The following is a 17216-nucleotide window of genomic DNA, read 5'->3' as shown; positions in this document are numbered from 1 at the left end:
GACTGGTTTTGCGCGAGGCCGCCTAATCCGCTGACCTTGTTCCAACACCTGCACTGCCGGGGCCGACAGCCAATGAGGGCGCCTCCGCAAACGTGGTCCCTTGTGTCCTCACAGTATTCATGAGGCCCCTGACCCCTGCTAACACAGAGCCAGATACACATCGCCGCCCTCACGCGTGCGCCTGGCGTGAGCCGGCCGGGCCCCTCCCCGCCCCGGGAAGCCTGATGGCTGGGTTCCCACAGCTCCCCGGCCAGACTCCGTCCCGCCCGCTAGCTCCGGTCCTGGCCGCCCTCCGTCCCCGCCCTGTCGGGCTCCAGGCAAAGCCCGGGGAGGCGGCCGCTCGGAGGCTCCCGGGAGGCGGCGCGGCGCGGCGGACTGAGCATGCGCAGTGAGCAAGGCCGGCTCCGGCGCAAGAAGGAAGCGTTTGCTGTGGTCCCGGCGGCTGCGCTGGGGTATGTGGTACCGGCTAACGTGGCTGCTGCACCCCGCGCTGTCCAGCACCTTCCGCTCGGTCCTCGGCGCCCGCCTGCCCCCTCCGGAGCGCCTCTGTGGGTAAGCCGAGCGGAGCGCCTGGGCCCTCGGGGCCCTTGGGTCACGGTGGTTTGGAGCTCGGGTTGCAAAGTGGTGATTCAGCACTTAAAGCCGCCGCCGCCGCCCCTCACGCCGCCTGTCCCGCCGGCCTGGGGCCCGGACGGCCGCACTGAGGCCGCCCGGGGCCCGGAAGGGCTGCTCGCGGGGCGGGAGCTAGGCCCTTGCCCGGAGAGGAGGGTGTCCCTCGGGCGGTGAGGGCGGACGGAGGCTGTGACCCGGGGTCAGCGGGCGTGTGTCGCAAGTGCGGGGGGCGCGGGGCGCGGGGCGCGGGCGCGGACAGTCACCCCGGCCCGCTCTCGGGAGCCTCGCAGGGCCGCGCCACTCTGGGGAGAGTCTTCCTGTGCCGCGCCACTCTGGGGAGAGTCTTCCTGTGAGGGACTGGGAAGCCGAGGCGGACTGTCCCTTGCTATGGGGTAAAGGATCCGAGTCCAGGGAGACCGCTTCTCACCTTCCTCTCAGCTCCGCTTTTTCCTCTGCGGACTGAGTTTCCACTCCTCTGTGGAAATGCCAGCCTCGGGAAGTGTAAAAGTTTGCCTGCCTCCGCCTTAGCGAGTAGCCGAATGTTGGCTTTACTGTGGGAGGGAATTTGGGAGCCGAAAGATACCCTGGGATCCTTCACCGTAGCTCCCTTGTTTTACACCTGAGACAACCGAGGCCCAGGAGAGATTGTGGCAGAAACCAGGAATGGGACGCAGGTTTTTGCCATCCGGTGGCGTGCTCTCTCCACTTGGCTGCTCTGTGTGTACTAGAAATTTTCAGCGTTGTAGCGAACGCTGAATACCCTTTACTGTGAATAAAGAGGAATTGGCAAAGATGGGCAGTATTGTCTTGCCCTGCTTAGGTACGTTATTTGAACTCTTCGTCTGGTTTAACAAATATCTGGGACCTAATAAGTGCAGGGTACAGTGATGACCCTCTGTGTAATATGGTCTGCCTTCATAAATGCTGGAGCGGATTGAGATGCCACGAGAGCATAGCCATCTGAGAGGGTCAGAAGCTGGGCAGGATGTGTTTTAGGAGAATGGTGCGGGACAAAGATAGAGGAGGGGGTTTGGGCTGACCTTTGAAGGAAAGGCAGAAGGTGGGTGTAATCCTACCTAGGTGTGCAGGTTAGCCTGTCTGTGTTGGGAGGACAGTGAGCAGATTAGTCGGAGCCTTAGAGAATTTCCTTGGGGGAATTAGGAGGAAACAAGTCCTGTGTTATAAAAGTAGGATAATGCTAGCTTGACCTTTGGATTTTAGTTGGGCTTTTTCTGGTGAATAATAGGTAGGGAGCCATTAGGAGTTTTTGAGGTGGGAAGTGATCTAATGAAACTGGTTGTTTAGGAAATTAGTTTGGTAGCTGTGTGCAGGATTGTAAGAGTGGAGAGGCCTGAGGCAGAGAAACTGGTTGGGCCTTAGTCTTTACTGCCTGAACTAGGATAGTAGTAATGGTACTAAAGGAGGCCAAATGCAAATGAAGAATCTGTGGAACTTCTTTTCCCTCTTCTGTTTCCTACTACACCCCAGAATCCACTACAACATGCAAAAAGATCCCTGAGTTTAGAAAGGGAAGTGGAGGTGCTGAGCATAGGCGGGGTACCTCCCTGGGCCTCCTTCATGTCATAACACTTTTTAAAATTGTTGCTAATAGGCTGTGTTTCGCTCCACCTTATCTCCAGTGTACAGAATTTGTGATTTTAAAGAAAGCATCAATTTTAAGTTTTATACAACTAAAAGTTTTATATGTTCTACTTACAATTCACTTTTCTCTATGGTTTTCTGCCACTGTTCTTCACTTTCATTGATGAAGTCCAGGGCGTGGGTTGAAAAACCAGAGCTTCAAAATATGGTGGTCCATCTCAGAGAGGGAAATTCAAGACTCAAAGCGTAATAAATGAGATCAACCATTTAGAAAACTCTACACTAAAAATTAGAGGCTAGTAAGGAATATGCAGGTCCAATCAAAGGGATCAGGGTGTAGTTTTAGGAAGGAACATACTAACACCGGAAGTTACCATATATTCCGATCTTAAGGAAGGTAGGTACTCAGTCCTACTCTACATAGTAGGAAGAATGCGTTAACTGAGATGGTTACGTAGCTATTTACTAGAGCTGGGATTTAACCTGTGTCTGTCTGGTGCCAGAGCCTGAGCTCTTAACTGTTATTTTATACTGCCTTTGCCAGTGTTTGGGCATTCGTTTCCTGTTCTAACCTCTTGAGAAAGGAGTGGTCTTACAGCATTTGTATAAGATCAATTCATTTAAAAAGCAGCCTCATTGTTCTCTGTTCAGCCATATTGGATAAACGGGAGCTCTGCAGAATCATCTGAACCTAGGGGAACCTGGAGGTAATAGCTCAGTTCCTGGCAACCCCTTGAAACACCTGAGCATCAGTCATCTCACTTTGTGGGTAGCTCTACTTTGCATTTCTCTGTTCTACAAGCTTAAGAAACAGTGGTTTGCCAGTGGGGCTACCTATTAAGATTCGGGCTTTTAAACCACTTTTAACCAGAACAGTGTCTTTTAACAATTTAAAAGGACCGGATGCCCTTGAATATCTTTAGCATTAGCCACACACATAAAAAGTTACATTCTGCCTATCTGCCTTAAAGGTTAGGGTTGGGCACGGTCTCATTAGAGAGTAATGTGGGGAGCAGAAGTTCAGTATATGTTTCCTTGAGAATGGGTTTCCTTTCCGTTTTCCTGTTGGTATTTTAGATCTCCTAAACAGGTACCAGAGGCTCAGCCTACCTTTCAGCCAGGGTGATAAGGCTAAACTCTCTTTCCATAGGGTTAGATCCTCTAAGGTATGTTGGGTTCTGAAGGCTTGGGTAGGGTCTTCCTAACTGGCTTGTCTTCAGTCTGCCCTCACTCTTCTGTCTGTTCATTCAGCCTTACTTGAATGTCTGTTCTGTAGTGATCACTCACTGTGCTCATTGCTGTGGGGGATGCAAAGACAGTCAGTTATAAATTCTGTCCTCAAGGAGCGTTCAGTCATGTAGTGACTCGTCCATTCCTTCACCTCTGACCTTTCACTGAACATCTCCATTTTTGTGTTCTGTTCCTTCTTTGAATTTATTTTGAAAAGCAACTCAGTATTATTATCACAGTACCCTTTTTTTAAAAATTAGTAGATCATGTTTTCCTGTTTTCTTTTTTTAAAAAATATTTATTTATTTATTTATTTGGCTGTGCCAGGTCTTCATTGAGGCACGCGGGGTCTTTAGTTGCGGTACGCCTGTGGGATCTAGTTCCCTGACCAGGGATGGAACCCAGGCCCCCTGCATTGGGACCGTGGAGTCTTGGCCACTGGACCACCAGAGAAGTCCCCACAGTACTCTTCTTTTAAAATGGTACTGGGCCTCCCTGGTGGCGCAGTGGTTAAGAATCCACCTGCTAATGCAATGGACGCGAGTTCGAGCCCTGGTCCGGGAAGATCCCACATGCCACGGAGCAACTAAGCCCATGCACCACAACTAGTGAGCCTGAGCTCTAGAGCCCGTGAGCCACAACTACTGAGCCTGCGTGCCACAACTAATGAAGCCTGCGTGCCTAGAGCCCGTGCTCCGTGACAAGAGAAGCCAACACAGTGAGAAGCCTGCACACCGCAATGAAGAGTAGCCCTGGGCTTCCCTGGTGGCGCAGTGGTTGAGAGTCCACCTGCCGATGCAGGGGACATGGGTTCGTGCCCCAGTCCGGGAAGATCCCACATGCCGCGGAGCGGCTGGGCCTGTGAGCCACAGCCGCTGAGCCTGCACGTCCGGAGCCTGTGCTCCGCAACGGGAGAGGCCACAACAGTGAGAGGCCTGCGTACCGGAAAAAAAAAAAAAAAAAGAGTAGCCCCCACTCACTGCAATTAGAGAAAGCCCACACACAGCAATGAAGACCCAACGCAGCCAAAAATAAATAAATAAATAAATTTTAAAATAAATAAATAAAATGGTACTTATAAAATTCTTAGAGTTAAAAACTATAAAAGCTTTTATTTTTCCCAAAGAACTGTATACTTTCTCTTTGCCTATTAAAAGTATGTAACTAAAAAAAAAAAAAGAAAGAAAGAAAAAAAGTAGGACTCACAGGCTGTTCCCTGAGGGGAAGATATCACACTGCTTGACATATTTATCCCATGAATAAGTTAATGGTCTTCCTTCAACACTGGTTTTCTCTGTTGAATTTCCTAGTTTTGCATATGTTGGTGTTATCATTTTCTCAATTTAACTTGAAAATTGGAGTAATCTATGAATCTCTCTTTTCCCTTCACTGCCTGTTCCCAAGACTAAACTCTCTTCAATCTTGCATCTTAAAGTTTCTTGGAGTAAGCTTGATTATCCATCAGGATCCTAGTTCAGGCCATAATAAATCTTCCCTGACATCTCACATCTTCAAGTTTTATAACTGATTTTTCCAGCCTCCTATTTTCCTATTAGTTGATGCTTATCATTGCCGTTGTCTTGTTTAGACACCACCAGTGGTTATGCACTATTTCAAGATCAAGTCCAAACTTCTTGACCCAGCATTTAAGCATCTGATAAGCTGGTCTTAGCCCAACTTTTCAACCTAACTTCATTCTTCTCTGGTCAGACTCACTAATTTACTGATTCTTGTACATGACCTGTTGATTCCCATTCTAGAATGCCCTTTCCTCTTTTCTTTATATGGCTCAACCTGTCCTTTTTAGACCTTATACAGGCCACACAGTTATCTTTCCTTTTTCTGAACTTAATGATTTTAAGATATTTTGAAATACCCATTTTACATTTAACCATATACTGCCTCATAATTTTTTACTCTTTTAATTATTTAATATTATACATGCCAGAGTGTATAGGACAAAGAAGAATAACAAAATGAACACCTGTGTACCCACCATCTAGTTTAGGAAATTCCTGGTAACTTTGAAGCCCTTTGTGCTCACCTCCCCTGGAGAGATGATGTTATCCTGAATCTGGATATTAATTCCCTTGATTTTTCTTTATTGCTTTATCAATCTTAATATATTCCTAAACAGTACATTGTTTAGTTTTGTCTGCTGTTGACCTTTATGGAAAATTTTCTTCTCTGAGTTACTTTTTTTCAATTAGCAGTGTTTTTGAGATTCATTCACATAGATGCATGTGTTCACTGTTGAAAGACAATCTTATGTGAAAATGTCACTAATTATTTTTTTATTCTGTTGTTGATGGAGACTTGAGTTGTTTTGTTTTGTTTTGTTTTTTCCTATCACAAATAATCCATGTGGTAGGCTTGCCCCAGTACCCAGTCTTCTCTACCTACACTCACCAGGGTTCTCATCCAATCACATACATGTGTTTTGTCCAGTTTGCAGCCACTTACCATGTGTGCTTATTTAAATGTAAATTAACTAAAATTAACAATTCAGTTCCTCAGTCACCCTGTCCACATTTCAAGTCATATGTGGCTTGTGGCTGCCAAATGGGGCAGTGCAGATATAGAATATATCCATCATCACAGAAGTTTTATGAAACTGGCTTGATCTGTATTCGGGCAATTCCCAAATGTGTATCGCTAGCCAGAACCTCTCCCCTGAATTTCAGATTTAGGTAATAAACTTCCTACTCAACATTTTCCTTTGTATGTCTGATATACATCCTTTTTTTGTGTGCCTTTTTTTGGGTCTTCGTTGCTGGGCACGAGCTTTCTTTAGCGGCAAGTGGAGGCTCCCCTTCGTTGCGGAGCACAGGCTCTAGGTGTGCAGGCTTCAATAGTTGTGGCACACGGGCTTTAGTAGTGTGGCACACGGGCTTAGTTGCTCCGCGGCATGTGGGATCTTCCTGCACCAGGGTTCGAACCCGTGTTCCCTTCATCGGCAGGTGGATTCTGAACCACTGCGCCACCAGGGAAGCCCCTGATATACATTTTAAACTGATCATGTCCAAAACCTGTCACCAAATCTTCTAACTCAAAACCTGCTCCTGCCACCGTCTTCTCCCTTATCTCAGGTAATGACACCTCTGCTCTTCCACTTGTTTAGGCTAACAACTTGGAATCATCCGTAACTCCTTTATTGTTCTCACAGCCCTCATCCAGTCAGCATATACATCCAGGTTCAGACTCTTCTCACTGCCACCACCCTGGTTCTAATCACCCTTTTACCCAGATTACTATAATAGCCTCTTAACCAGTTTCCTCGCTTCTGCACTTGCCACTCTACATATAACCTGCTCTTGTCACCACTGGCAACATGATCTTTTTGAAATCCAAGTCATACATCTTTGTAGGGAATATAGAAAACCTTGCAGTTGATCCCCATTTTGTTCAGACTTAAAGTCCTTATAACGGTTAAGAAGGCCCTGTGGCGTCTGGCCTTGCATTACCTCTCTGATTTTGTTTCCAAAACGCTCTCACCTCATCCAGTTGCACTGGTCTTGCTTGATTCACTCTTGCTCAGATTATTTGCACTGTTGTCCCTCTGCTCAGAATGCTCTTCCAGCAGGGAGATCAGGGAGGGCTTCACAGAGAATATGGTAGGCAAATGCCTTTGAAGGGAATATAAAATTTGGGTCAACAGAGAAGGGAAGAGAAAGAATATTTTAGATAGAAGGAATGGTATTAGCAAAGGCTAAGATGTGTATATTGTTCAATTCACAGTATAATCAAGGCACAGTGAGATTTTATCGTAAAGGAAATAGAGAGCCTCAGATACCTTTTGTGTAGTAGTGACACGTAAGCTGTGATTGTGGACGATTAATCTGGCTATTTTTGGAAGCACAGTTGAAATGCAGTCAGACTTCGACAGAGGATAAAGTAGTAGTGCAAATAACAAGGAAAGGAGAGTGTCTGCAGAAGATATGTGTGAAAGAAGATTTAGCAGCTTTGACTGGGTATGGGGGGAGATGGAAGAATCAAAGAGGCCTAAGGACTTGGGCCTGCGTGACTTTGAAATTAGCTAGGAGGGACCACCAGGGTAGAGAAGGCTCTTGTGGGGAGATTCAGCTGCAGGCAGTGGGAAGAAGTCCAGGCAGGTGAGATGTCGGTGCTGCCTGGTGGGTGGCTGGTGTTCTAAACGCATACCAAGAGAACAGGTTGGTCAGGTGCAGTGGTAGAGCACAGCAATGCAGTCAGGTTGGCACTTCAAGAGCTGGCTGTATTGGGAAGTTGGATGACTCGAGGCCCCTCAGGACAGTGGACCAGACTGAGCAGTTCTTAAACATCCAGAAAGAGAACCAAAATGATGATCCAGTTTGTGGATTGGTAGCTCAGGGAAGAGTTCAATGAAAAAATCATGATGGGACTTCCTGGTGGCGCAGTGGTTAAGAATCCGCCTGCCAATGCAGGGGACACGGGTTTGAGTCCTGGTCCGGGAAGATCCCACATCCCGCAGAGCAGCTAAGCCCGTGTGCCACAACTACTGAGCCTGCGCTCTAGGGCCCGCAAGCCACAAGTACTGAGCCCACGTGCCACAGCTACTGAAGCCCGCATGCCTAGAGCCCATGCTCTGCAACAAGAGAAGCCACCGCAATGAGAAGCCCGTGCACTGAAACGAAGAGTAGCCCCCGCTTGCCATGACTAGAGAAAGCCCTTGCGCAGCTTTCGAAGACCCAACGTAGCCAAAAATAAATAAAATAAAATAAATAAATTTATTTTTTAAAAAATCATCATGATCCTTTGCCCAGTGTTACAGGCTATTTTATTTTAGGACGTGTAGAGTTATCTTTGGGGCCAGGAGCTCTGAAGGAGCAAGGGTCCATGTAATGGTATCCCTGGCACCTAGCACAGTGTCTGGCACATAGTAGGAGTCCATTATTTGTTGGATGAATTTGACAGGGACACGGGCTCCTGGAAGTAGGAAGCCCTAATCATAAACATAATTCAGTTTTTGCTTACAGTTTGCCATTTCCATTCTCCTGTCAGTGTAGCCAGTAATTAGTATTTGTGTGTGTGTCTCTTATAAAGAAATTAGAGGTGGTGGTGTATTTCCAAGATTTCTTGCAGGTCTGAGTTATTCGTAGGAACTACGTTGGTTTGAAAAGGGATAGGACATAAGGGACAGGACAGTGTGGTGGAAAAGGGCTCTACATATTGTACAAAGACTCAGTTCAACTGGATTCTGGTCTTGGTCTGCCATGAGCTTGGCCGTGTGGTTGTGGGTGCTGGACCAGATCATCTTTCAAGTTCCTCCCAACTCCATGAATCTGAGACCTTATATTTTTAAAAGCTCTAATCTCTGTTAGAACCTCAGAAGGGATTTTTGCCTTGCTCTCTAGCTGTACTTTGGCTCTGAGAATAGGCAGTTTCTCATAATCAGTTGGAGTCATGATGCTAGTATAATTGAGTTGCTGGCAGTAGAGATTGTATAATTGTTTTATGAAGTGATATATAATAAAGAATATTCCTTTGGCAGTTCATCTGATACATATCAGTGTTTGTAATCGGTGCTCTTAATAGTTTTAATTTTTTAAATAGCTGTATAGTTGCCTTTGTAGTACAGCAACAAAGTCCCACTCAAGATCAGTTTATGAGGAAGATAATACTGCTTATTATGGAGCTTTTTGTCACAAAGGATCCAAGTTTACTTGCAATAGTAACTGGATAAAAAATATCCAACAATTCAGAGACTAGCATAATGGGCCCTGCAACTCATTTGTTTTTGTTTTTGTTTTCTTCTGTCTATTAAATACAAAAAAAATGGCTTGTAGGGCAAACCTAATGTGTAATTGACTTTCTTAAGGAATGAGATTCTGAATTCAGTACTTGCACTGGTGATTTTTTTTCTGAAGAACACATGACCTACTACATATATGCTAAAAATCAAACATTCTGCCTTTTAAGGGAAAACTTAAATGAATCTATTTAATACATGGCTGATTTTAAAAATTAATTTTTATATTTACCAAAGTAATACAGGCAGAGTTTTAAGAGTTAAATAGTACTAAAAGGTTTACAGCAAAAACAGCAGTTCCCTGCTCCCAGAGGCAACCACATTCAACTGTTTTTTTTGGGGGGGCTGCACTGCGCTGTATGCAGGGATCTTAGTTCCCCAACCGGGGATGGAACCTGCGTCTCCTTCAGTGGAAGGGCAGAGTCTTAACCACTGGACCGCCAGGGAAGTCCCCACATTCAACTTTTTAAGCTATTTATTTTGAAATTTATTTTAATATTTCCAAATAATATGCTAATACTGTTATTCCTTGATTTCTTAATTTTAGGCATTATATGTTGATTTGTTTTTACGGTAGATAAAGATTTAATTCTCTTCCCTTATCCTTCCTTTTTGCTCCATCTTACCAAACTAGTTATATCACAGATTTTGGATATAGCAGTCTTCAGTATTTATATTATTATGCCTTTGCAAATATTATTCACTGCCAGGCTAAGTAGTGTAATCTGATTACATTCTTTTTCTTGTTCATATTTTTGTTTTTGCCTTTTGTCATTTTCTGTTTACTTATTTCTGCTTCTTCCCAGTTGCTTCCACAGCCATTTAGTACAATTTCTCACGTGACCAAACTTATTAAATGATCTATTGATTCCATATTTTTTCCTTGGAGACTTTCCCTCCAGACACTTTACCCTGAGCTGCAGTCTGAACTAGTTTTGCTCCAGGCCTGCTGTAAAGTGGTTGCCTGGAATTTCCCTTTTTTTCTCTCCTATAATGAATTTCCTGAATCTCATATTTTGTTCTATCTTGGTTTGCTCCTTCATTCAAAAGATACGTGGTATATTTGAAACATGTATTCCAGTAACTTCTTGAGAAAGAGCACATGGGAGATAACTTTTTAAAGATCTTCTAATGATTTCCTAAACAGAAAAGTGTAGATTTGGATTTTTGTATGAATCTACATATTTGTAGAATAAATCTACAGAATTGAGAAAGATGATCTTAATGGCTTCCACTCTTCCATCCAGCTCTAGAGTTGTAGGATTCTAAATACTTGAGAATTAAATGATTTTACAGATTATTTTAGCAAATGGTTAAAGCAACAAACTTTTGAAGAGACCCTTTGCAGAACTTTGACAAAAAAAGGACATATAACTTTTCTTTTTCTCCCCTTTCTTTTGATTGTTCTTTGCATATTTCCATTTTATTTATTTTTTTCTTGCAGTTTTATTGAGATCTAATTGGCATACAGCATGGTGTAAGTCTTAGCTGTACATCATAATGATTTGACTTACATACATCCTGAAATGATTACTACAGTAAGTTTACTGAACATCCATCATCTATATAGATAAAAAATTAAAGAAATAGAAAAAAATATTTTTCCTCGTGGTGTGAACTCTTGGATTTACTCTCTTAACAGCTTTCATATATAGCATAGAACAGTGTTAATTATATTTATCATGTTGTACATTACATTCCCGGTACTTACTTATCTCATAACTGGAAGTTTGTACCTTTTGACTGCCTTCATCCAATTCCCCCTTCCCCTATCCCTCCACCTCTGGTAACCACAAATCTGACCTCTTTTTCTAGGAGTTTCTTTTCTTTTTTTTTTTTTAACATTTTATTTATTTATTTGGCTGCACTGGGTCTTTAGTTGCAGCATGCGGGGTCTTCGTTGCTGCATGTGGGATCTTTAGTTGCAGTATGTGGAATCTTTGGTTGTGGCATGTGGGATCTAGTTCCCTAACCAGGGATTGAACCTGGGGCCCCTGTGTTGGGAGTGAGGAGTCTTAACCACTGGACCACCAGGGAAGTCCCTGTTTGTTCTGGAAGTATAATTGACCTATAACACTATGTTAGTTCCTGATACACAATATAACAATTTGATATTTCTGTACATTTCAAAATGATCACCATGATAAGTTTAGTTACCATCTCTCATCATACAAAGATATTACATAATTATTGAATATATTCCTCACACTGTACATTTTATACCTATCACTCATTTATTTTGTAACTGGGAGTTTGTACTTATTAATCTCCCTCACCTATTTCTCTCCTCCCCTAGCCCCCTCCCCTCTGACAACCACCTGTTTGGTCTCTGTATCTGTGATTCTATTTGTTTGTTTGTTCATTTGTTCTGTTTTTTAGATTCCACATACAAATGAAATCATACAGTATTTGTCTCTCTGACTTATTTCACTTAACATGATACCCTCTAGGTCCATCCATGTTGTTGCAAATGACAAGATTCCATTCCTTTTTATGGTTGAGTAATATTCCATTGTTTGAGATATATATATATATATATATATATATATATATACACACATACACACACACACACATACACACATGTATCTCTCACATCTTTATTCATCTATTGATGTGCACTTGGATTATTTTATAACTTGGCTATTGTAAATCATGCTACAATGAAATGATATATCCAATAAGGGGTTAATATCCAAAATATACAAAGAACTCATACAACTCAACATCAAAATAAACAACCCAATCAAAAAATGGGCAGAGAGGGACTTCCCTGGCAGTCCAGTGGTTAAGACTTCACCGTCCAGTGCAGGGGGTGTGGGTTCGATCCCTGGTTGGGGAGCTAAGATCCCACATGCCTCGGGGCCAAAAAACCAAAACATAAAAGAGAAGCAATATTGTAACAAATTCAATAAGGAGTTTAAAAATGGTCCACATCAAAAAAAAAATCTAAAAGACAAAAAATGGGCAGAGAATCTAATAGATATTTTTCCAAAGAAGACATATAAAGATGGCCAACAGGCACATGAAAAGATGGTCATCACTAATCATCAGGGAAATAAATCAAAACCACAGTGAGATCTCACCTCACATCTGTCAGGATGGCTATTATCAAAAAGACGACAAAGAAGAAGTGTTAGAGAGGATGTGGAGAAAAGAGAACCCTTGTGCACTGTTGGTGGGGATGTACACTGGTGCAGCCACTGTGGAAAACAGTATGGAGGTTCCTCAAAATATTGAAAATAGAACTATCATATGATCCAGCAATTCCACTCCTGGGTATGTATCTGAAGAAAATGAAAACATTAATTCAAAAAGATATATGGAGGGCTTCCCTGGTGGCGCAGTGGTTGAGAGTCCGCCTGCCGATGCAGGGGAAACGGGTTCGTGCCCCGGTCTGGGAAGATCCCACATGCCACGGGGCGGCTGGGCCCGTGAGCCATGGCCGCTGGGCCTGTGCATCCGGAGCCTGTGCTCCGCAACGGGAGAGGCCACATCAGTGAGAGGCCCACATACCGCAAAAAAAAAAAAAAAAAAAGATATATGGAGTCCTGTGATCATTGCAGCATTATTTACAATAGCCAAGATGTGGAAGTAACCTAAGTGCCCATCAGTAGATGAGTGGATAAAGATGTAGTGTACACACACACACACACACACACACACACACACACATACACACACACAAAATGTAGTATTACTCAGCCATAAAAAAGAATGAAATCCTTTGTTGTTGTTTTTTTGCGGTACGCGGGCCTCTCACCGCTGTGGCCTCTCCCGCCGCGGAGCACAGGCTCCGGACACACAGGCTCAGCGGCCATGGCCCATGGGCCTAGCTGCTCCATGGCATGTGGGATCCTCCCAGACCGGGGCACGAACCCGCGTCCCCTGCATCGGCAGGCGGACTCTCAACCACTGCGCCACCAGGGAAGCCCAAATATTTATTTATTTGGCTGTGCCGGGTCTTAGTTGTGGCACGCGGGATCTAGTTCCCTGACCAGGGATCGAACCCGGGGCCCCTGCCTTGGGAGCGTGGCGTCTTAACCACTGGACCACGAGGGCAGTCCCTCCTTTGTTTTTTTTTTTTTTTTTTTTTTTTTCTTTTTGCAGTATGCGGGCCTCTCACTGTTGTGGCCTCTCCCGTTGCGGAGCACAGGCTCCGGATGCGCAGGCCCAGCGGCCATGGCTCACGGGCCCAGCCGCTCCGCGGCATATGGGATCCTCCCAGACCGGGGCACGAACCCGTATCCCCTGCATCGGCAGGCGGACTCTCAACCACTGCGCCACCAGGGAGGCCCCCTCCTTTGTTTTTAATTGAACTTAAAAGATTTGTTTTTATGGAGCAAGTGCATTTGAGGTTTTGCTTTTCAAACAAGAAGAAATGAAAACAAACATTAGCTTTCTTTTTTCCTTCTTTATTTGGTTGGTGAAAGTTTTCCCACCTTCCCTTCTTCCCTAGGGCTACTCGGTGGTTTTTGTGTGCTCTGCTGATGGCTAATACAAGTCACCATGTACACGTCATTAGCCACTATCTGAAGGGGCTAGGTATTGGGCACCATTTAATTTAGGGTAAAATATTCTTGAGCTCAGAGTCTGTTCCAGGAAGATATCAGTGAACTGGACTCCTGGTTCTGAGTTTGTACTCCAAACTGCCATCCCGTGATGAAATGTCTTATTCTCTCTATAAGTCTCTTCCCTTGGGAGCCAGTGTGATGCAGTGGAAAAGTCACTGTCTAGTAATCGGACCTGAGTTAAAGCCCTCTTTGGCGTGGGTTGGTTTTGTTATCTTGAACAGGTTACTTTGCATGGGCCTTTTTTTTTTTTTTACTAGGCATTGGACTAAGTAGCTTCAAAATCCCTGAGTCCAATAAGTTTTGATTTCTGAACAGCATTGGCTTCTACTGATGTATAGTCCCTTTTGTTTTCTTGTGCTAAAATGTTGCCGTCTCCTCACTTTGTGTTGTTTTTATTTTAGAGAGTTATTCTGGCCAACTATAAAGTATGTGGCTGTGGACCAGTAGGCTGGGATGTGGCATGCAAATATGTTTTGCAGTTGTTATTTTCTATTTTATTATTTATTTATTTGAATTTATTTTAGACTGCGTTGGGTCTCTCTTGTGGTGCGTGGGCTTCTCATTAAACTGGCTTCTCTTGTTGAGGAGCATGGGTTCTAGGCACTTGGGCTTCAGTAGTTGTGGCACGCGAGCTAAGTAGTTGCTGCTCGTGGGCTCTAGAGTGCAGTCTCAATAGTTGTGGCACACAGGCTTAGCTGCTCTGCAGCATGTGGGATCTGCCTGGACCAGGGATTGAACCTGTGTCCCCTGCATTGACAGGCGGATTCTTAACCACTGTGCCACCAGGGAAGTCTCTGCAGTTGTTATTTTTTAAATGTGTATAAACACTTAAAAATCCCAAGAGTTCAGTCCCTTTAGGGAAAGTGGCATGATGTGTGATACTGGGCCCACATTACTCTCTGGCAGCAGTTGGCCTGAGCTGAGATTTACTTCCCTTTCATATGGGACATGTATTCCTTCTCACCACAATTTGCTCATTTATGTTACCTGTTTGGCCTTGTAAGCATGTAGATTCATGAGCCTTGCTATGAAGTGGTTAGAAGTCTTACTAGTTTTTAGTCATAGTTTTTGGTAATAGTAAAAAAGAAGCAAAATACACATATAAATTGCTCTGAAGCTACAGAAATGATTGTGTAATCAGGACTACCCCCTGCTTTGTTTATGGTTTACAAAGAATTGTCACATCATGTTATTTGATCCTTATGGCAACTGAATATAGTTGACAGAGAAATAAAAGAATCCCACATCTCTTAAGAAGTTGAATTTAACTCAGGTAGCTCTGCTGCCTCTGAATTCACCTTATAGTCCAGAACCTGGGCAAGGCTGAAGGAGTGAGAGTGGGTGGGTGTAGAAGAGCATTAAGCTTGTTCTAGGAAAGTAGGTAGAGCCGCCAACCTGGGCTAGATGGGCAAACGTAAAAGGAGTAGCAAGTCTCTTCTCCCAATCTGTGAGGCATCTCCAGAGATGCCCAACAAGAAGAGAGGGGGAAAAGTGAAAAATACAGTGTACAGAATGTCAAGAAGATGATAAGTATAATGTAACAGAGTGGGGAAGGCCAAGAGAAACAAGATGACTACATTAGGGTCTCTGGTAGATCAGGTCAGATGAATAAGGCAGGTGTGCACGCTGACACTGGGAAGATACCATTCCTAGAAGCTGAGTAGACAAGGCTGTCTGGTCAGTTGGATACATGGTTAAAACAATAGACTTTTTTTTTCCTAAGGTAAAATGGGTCTTTGTTTGTACTTAAACTTATAAATCGACCAGCCAAACTGGTACTAATGTTATCATGATTCAGCAAAACACAAAATATCTTTCCACAAATATCAGAGTAATGGACAAATTAGGGGTTGTAATAATATAAATGCTGTATATATTTATAATAGCTTTATTGATACCATACAATTCACTCATTTAAAGTATACCATTAAGTGGCTTTTAGTATATTCACAGAGTTTTGCAGCCATGACCACAGTCAATTTTAAACATCTTTATCCACTCAAAAAGAAATCCCTTACCCTTTAGCATTGACTTCTCATTTCCCTCTTCCTCTAGCCCCTGGCAACAATTAATTTGCTTTCTGTCTCTAAGGGTTTGCCTATTCTGAATATTTCATATAAATGGAATCATGCAATATGTGGTCTTTTGTGTTTGGCTTCTTTCACTTAGCATGTTTTCAAAGTTTATCCATGTTGTAGCACGTGTCAGTGCTTCATTCCTTTTTATTGCTGATTAATATTCCATTATATGGATATGCCACATTTTATCCATTAATCAGTTGATGGACATCTGGGTTGTTTACAATCTTGAAATATTATGAATAAGACAGCTATGAACATTCAGGTACAAGTTCTGTGTAGATATACGTTCTCATTTCTCTTGGTGTGTACCTAGGAATGGAAATGCTAGGTCATATGGAAACGGTGTTTAACCTTTTCAGGGACTGCCAGACTTTTTTAAAGCAGTTGTACCACTTTACATTCTTACCAACACTGTACTAGAGTTCCAATTTCTTCACATCCTTGCTAACACTTGTTATTATATATGTGTTTTGTTATAGCCGTCCTGCTGCATGTGATGGTATTTCACGGCAGTTTTGATTTGCATTTCCCTGCTGGCTAATGATGTTGAGTATCTTTTCATGTGCTTATTATCCATTTGTATTATATATCTTCTTTGGAGAAATGTCTATTCAGATCCTTTGCCTATTTTTTTCAATTGGGTTGTCTTGTTATTGAGTTGTAAGTGTTCCTTATATATTCTAGATATGTCTCTTATCAGATATATGATCTGCAAGTATTTTCTCCTATTCTGTAGGTTGTCTTAATGGTGTTCTTTGAAGCACAAAGTTTTGTGGGGTTTTTTTTGGCTTAAACAACAGAAATTTATTTTCTCACAGTGGAGAAATGGAGGCTGGAAGACTGAGATTGAGGTGTTGGCAGTTTGCTTTCTCCTGAGGCCTCTCTCCTTGGTTTGCAGGTGGGGCTGCCTTTTCTGTGTCCTCACATGGCTTTTCCTCTGTGCCCATGCATCCCTGGTGTCTCTGTATGTCCTAATTTCTTCTTATAAGGGCACTAGTCAGATTTGATTACGGCCCACCCTAAAGGCATTTTAACTTAATTACCTCTTTAAAGGCCCTATCTCCAAATACAGTTACATTCTGAAGTAGTGGGATGTTAAAAAACAAGACAACAGGCCCAAAATGGAGTTGCTTATACTAAGCCCCATGTCATCAAACTGAGACTTAATTACAGTTTTGGCTCTCCCAGAAATGGAATCTTAAACCAGTCAATCAGGAATTGTCTGATCAGCACTAGTTAGATAATCTGCCCGAGAGACCTCTGTCATCCCCTAAAGGAAAGTGACCTTACAATAACCAACCCGCTTTTTTGCCTAGTATAATTGGAGCTCCTTTCTATCTGCTGCATTGGCTACTGCCCAATTCTAAT

General features: G+C 43.4%; 1 protein-coding gene across 2 annotated transcripts in view; it reads left to right on the top strand.

The window, feature by feature from the left end:
- The first annotated feature begins 226 nt into the window (after nt 1-226).
- IDE (insulin degrading enzyme) overlaps nt 227-17216 on the top strand; it is a 122693-nt gene continuing 105703 nt past the window's right edge. Inside the window, exon 1 of one of the 2 annotated variants that reach the window (XM_082630053.1) lies at nt 227-552. In XM_082630053.1, coding sequence (XP_082486179.1) covers nt 455-552 — 98 coding nt within the window. In that variant the 5' untranslated portion in view covers nt 227-454. The remainder of the gene's footprint in view (nt 553-17216) is intronic. The other variant, XM_082630052.1, reaches the window with a different exon arrangement.

The sequence above is a fragment of the Mesoplodon mirus genome (genome assembly GCF_964341445.2).
Source record: "Mesoplodon mirus genome assembly, chromosome: 2".
Lineage (NCBI taxonomy): Eukaryota > Metazoa > Chordata > Mammalia > Artiodactyla > Ziphiidae > Mesoplodon > Mesoplodon mirus.
Note: the sequence above shows the minus strand (reverse complement) of the source record. Positions and strands in the feature narration are given on the sequence as shown.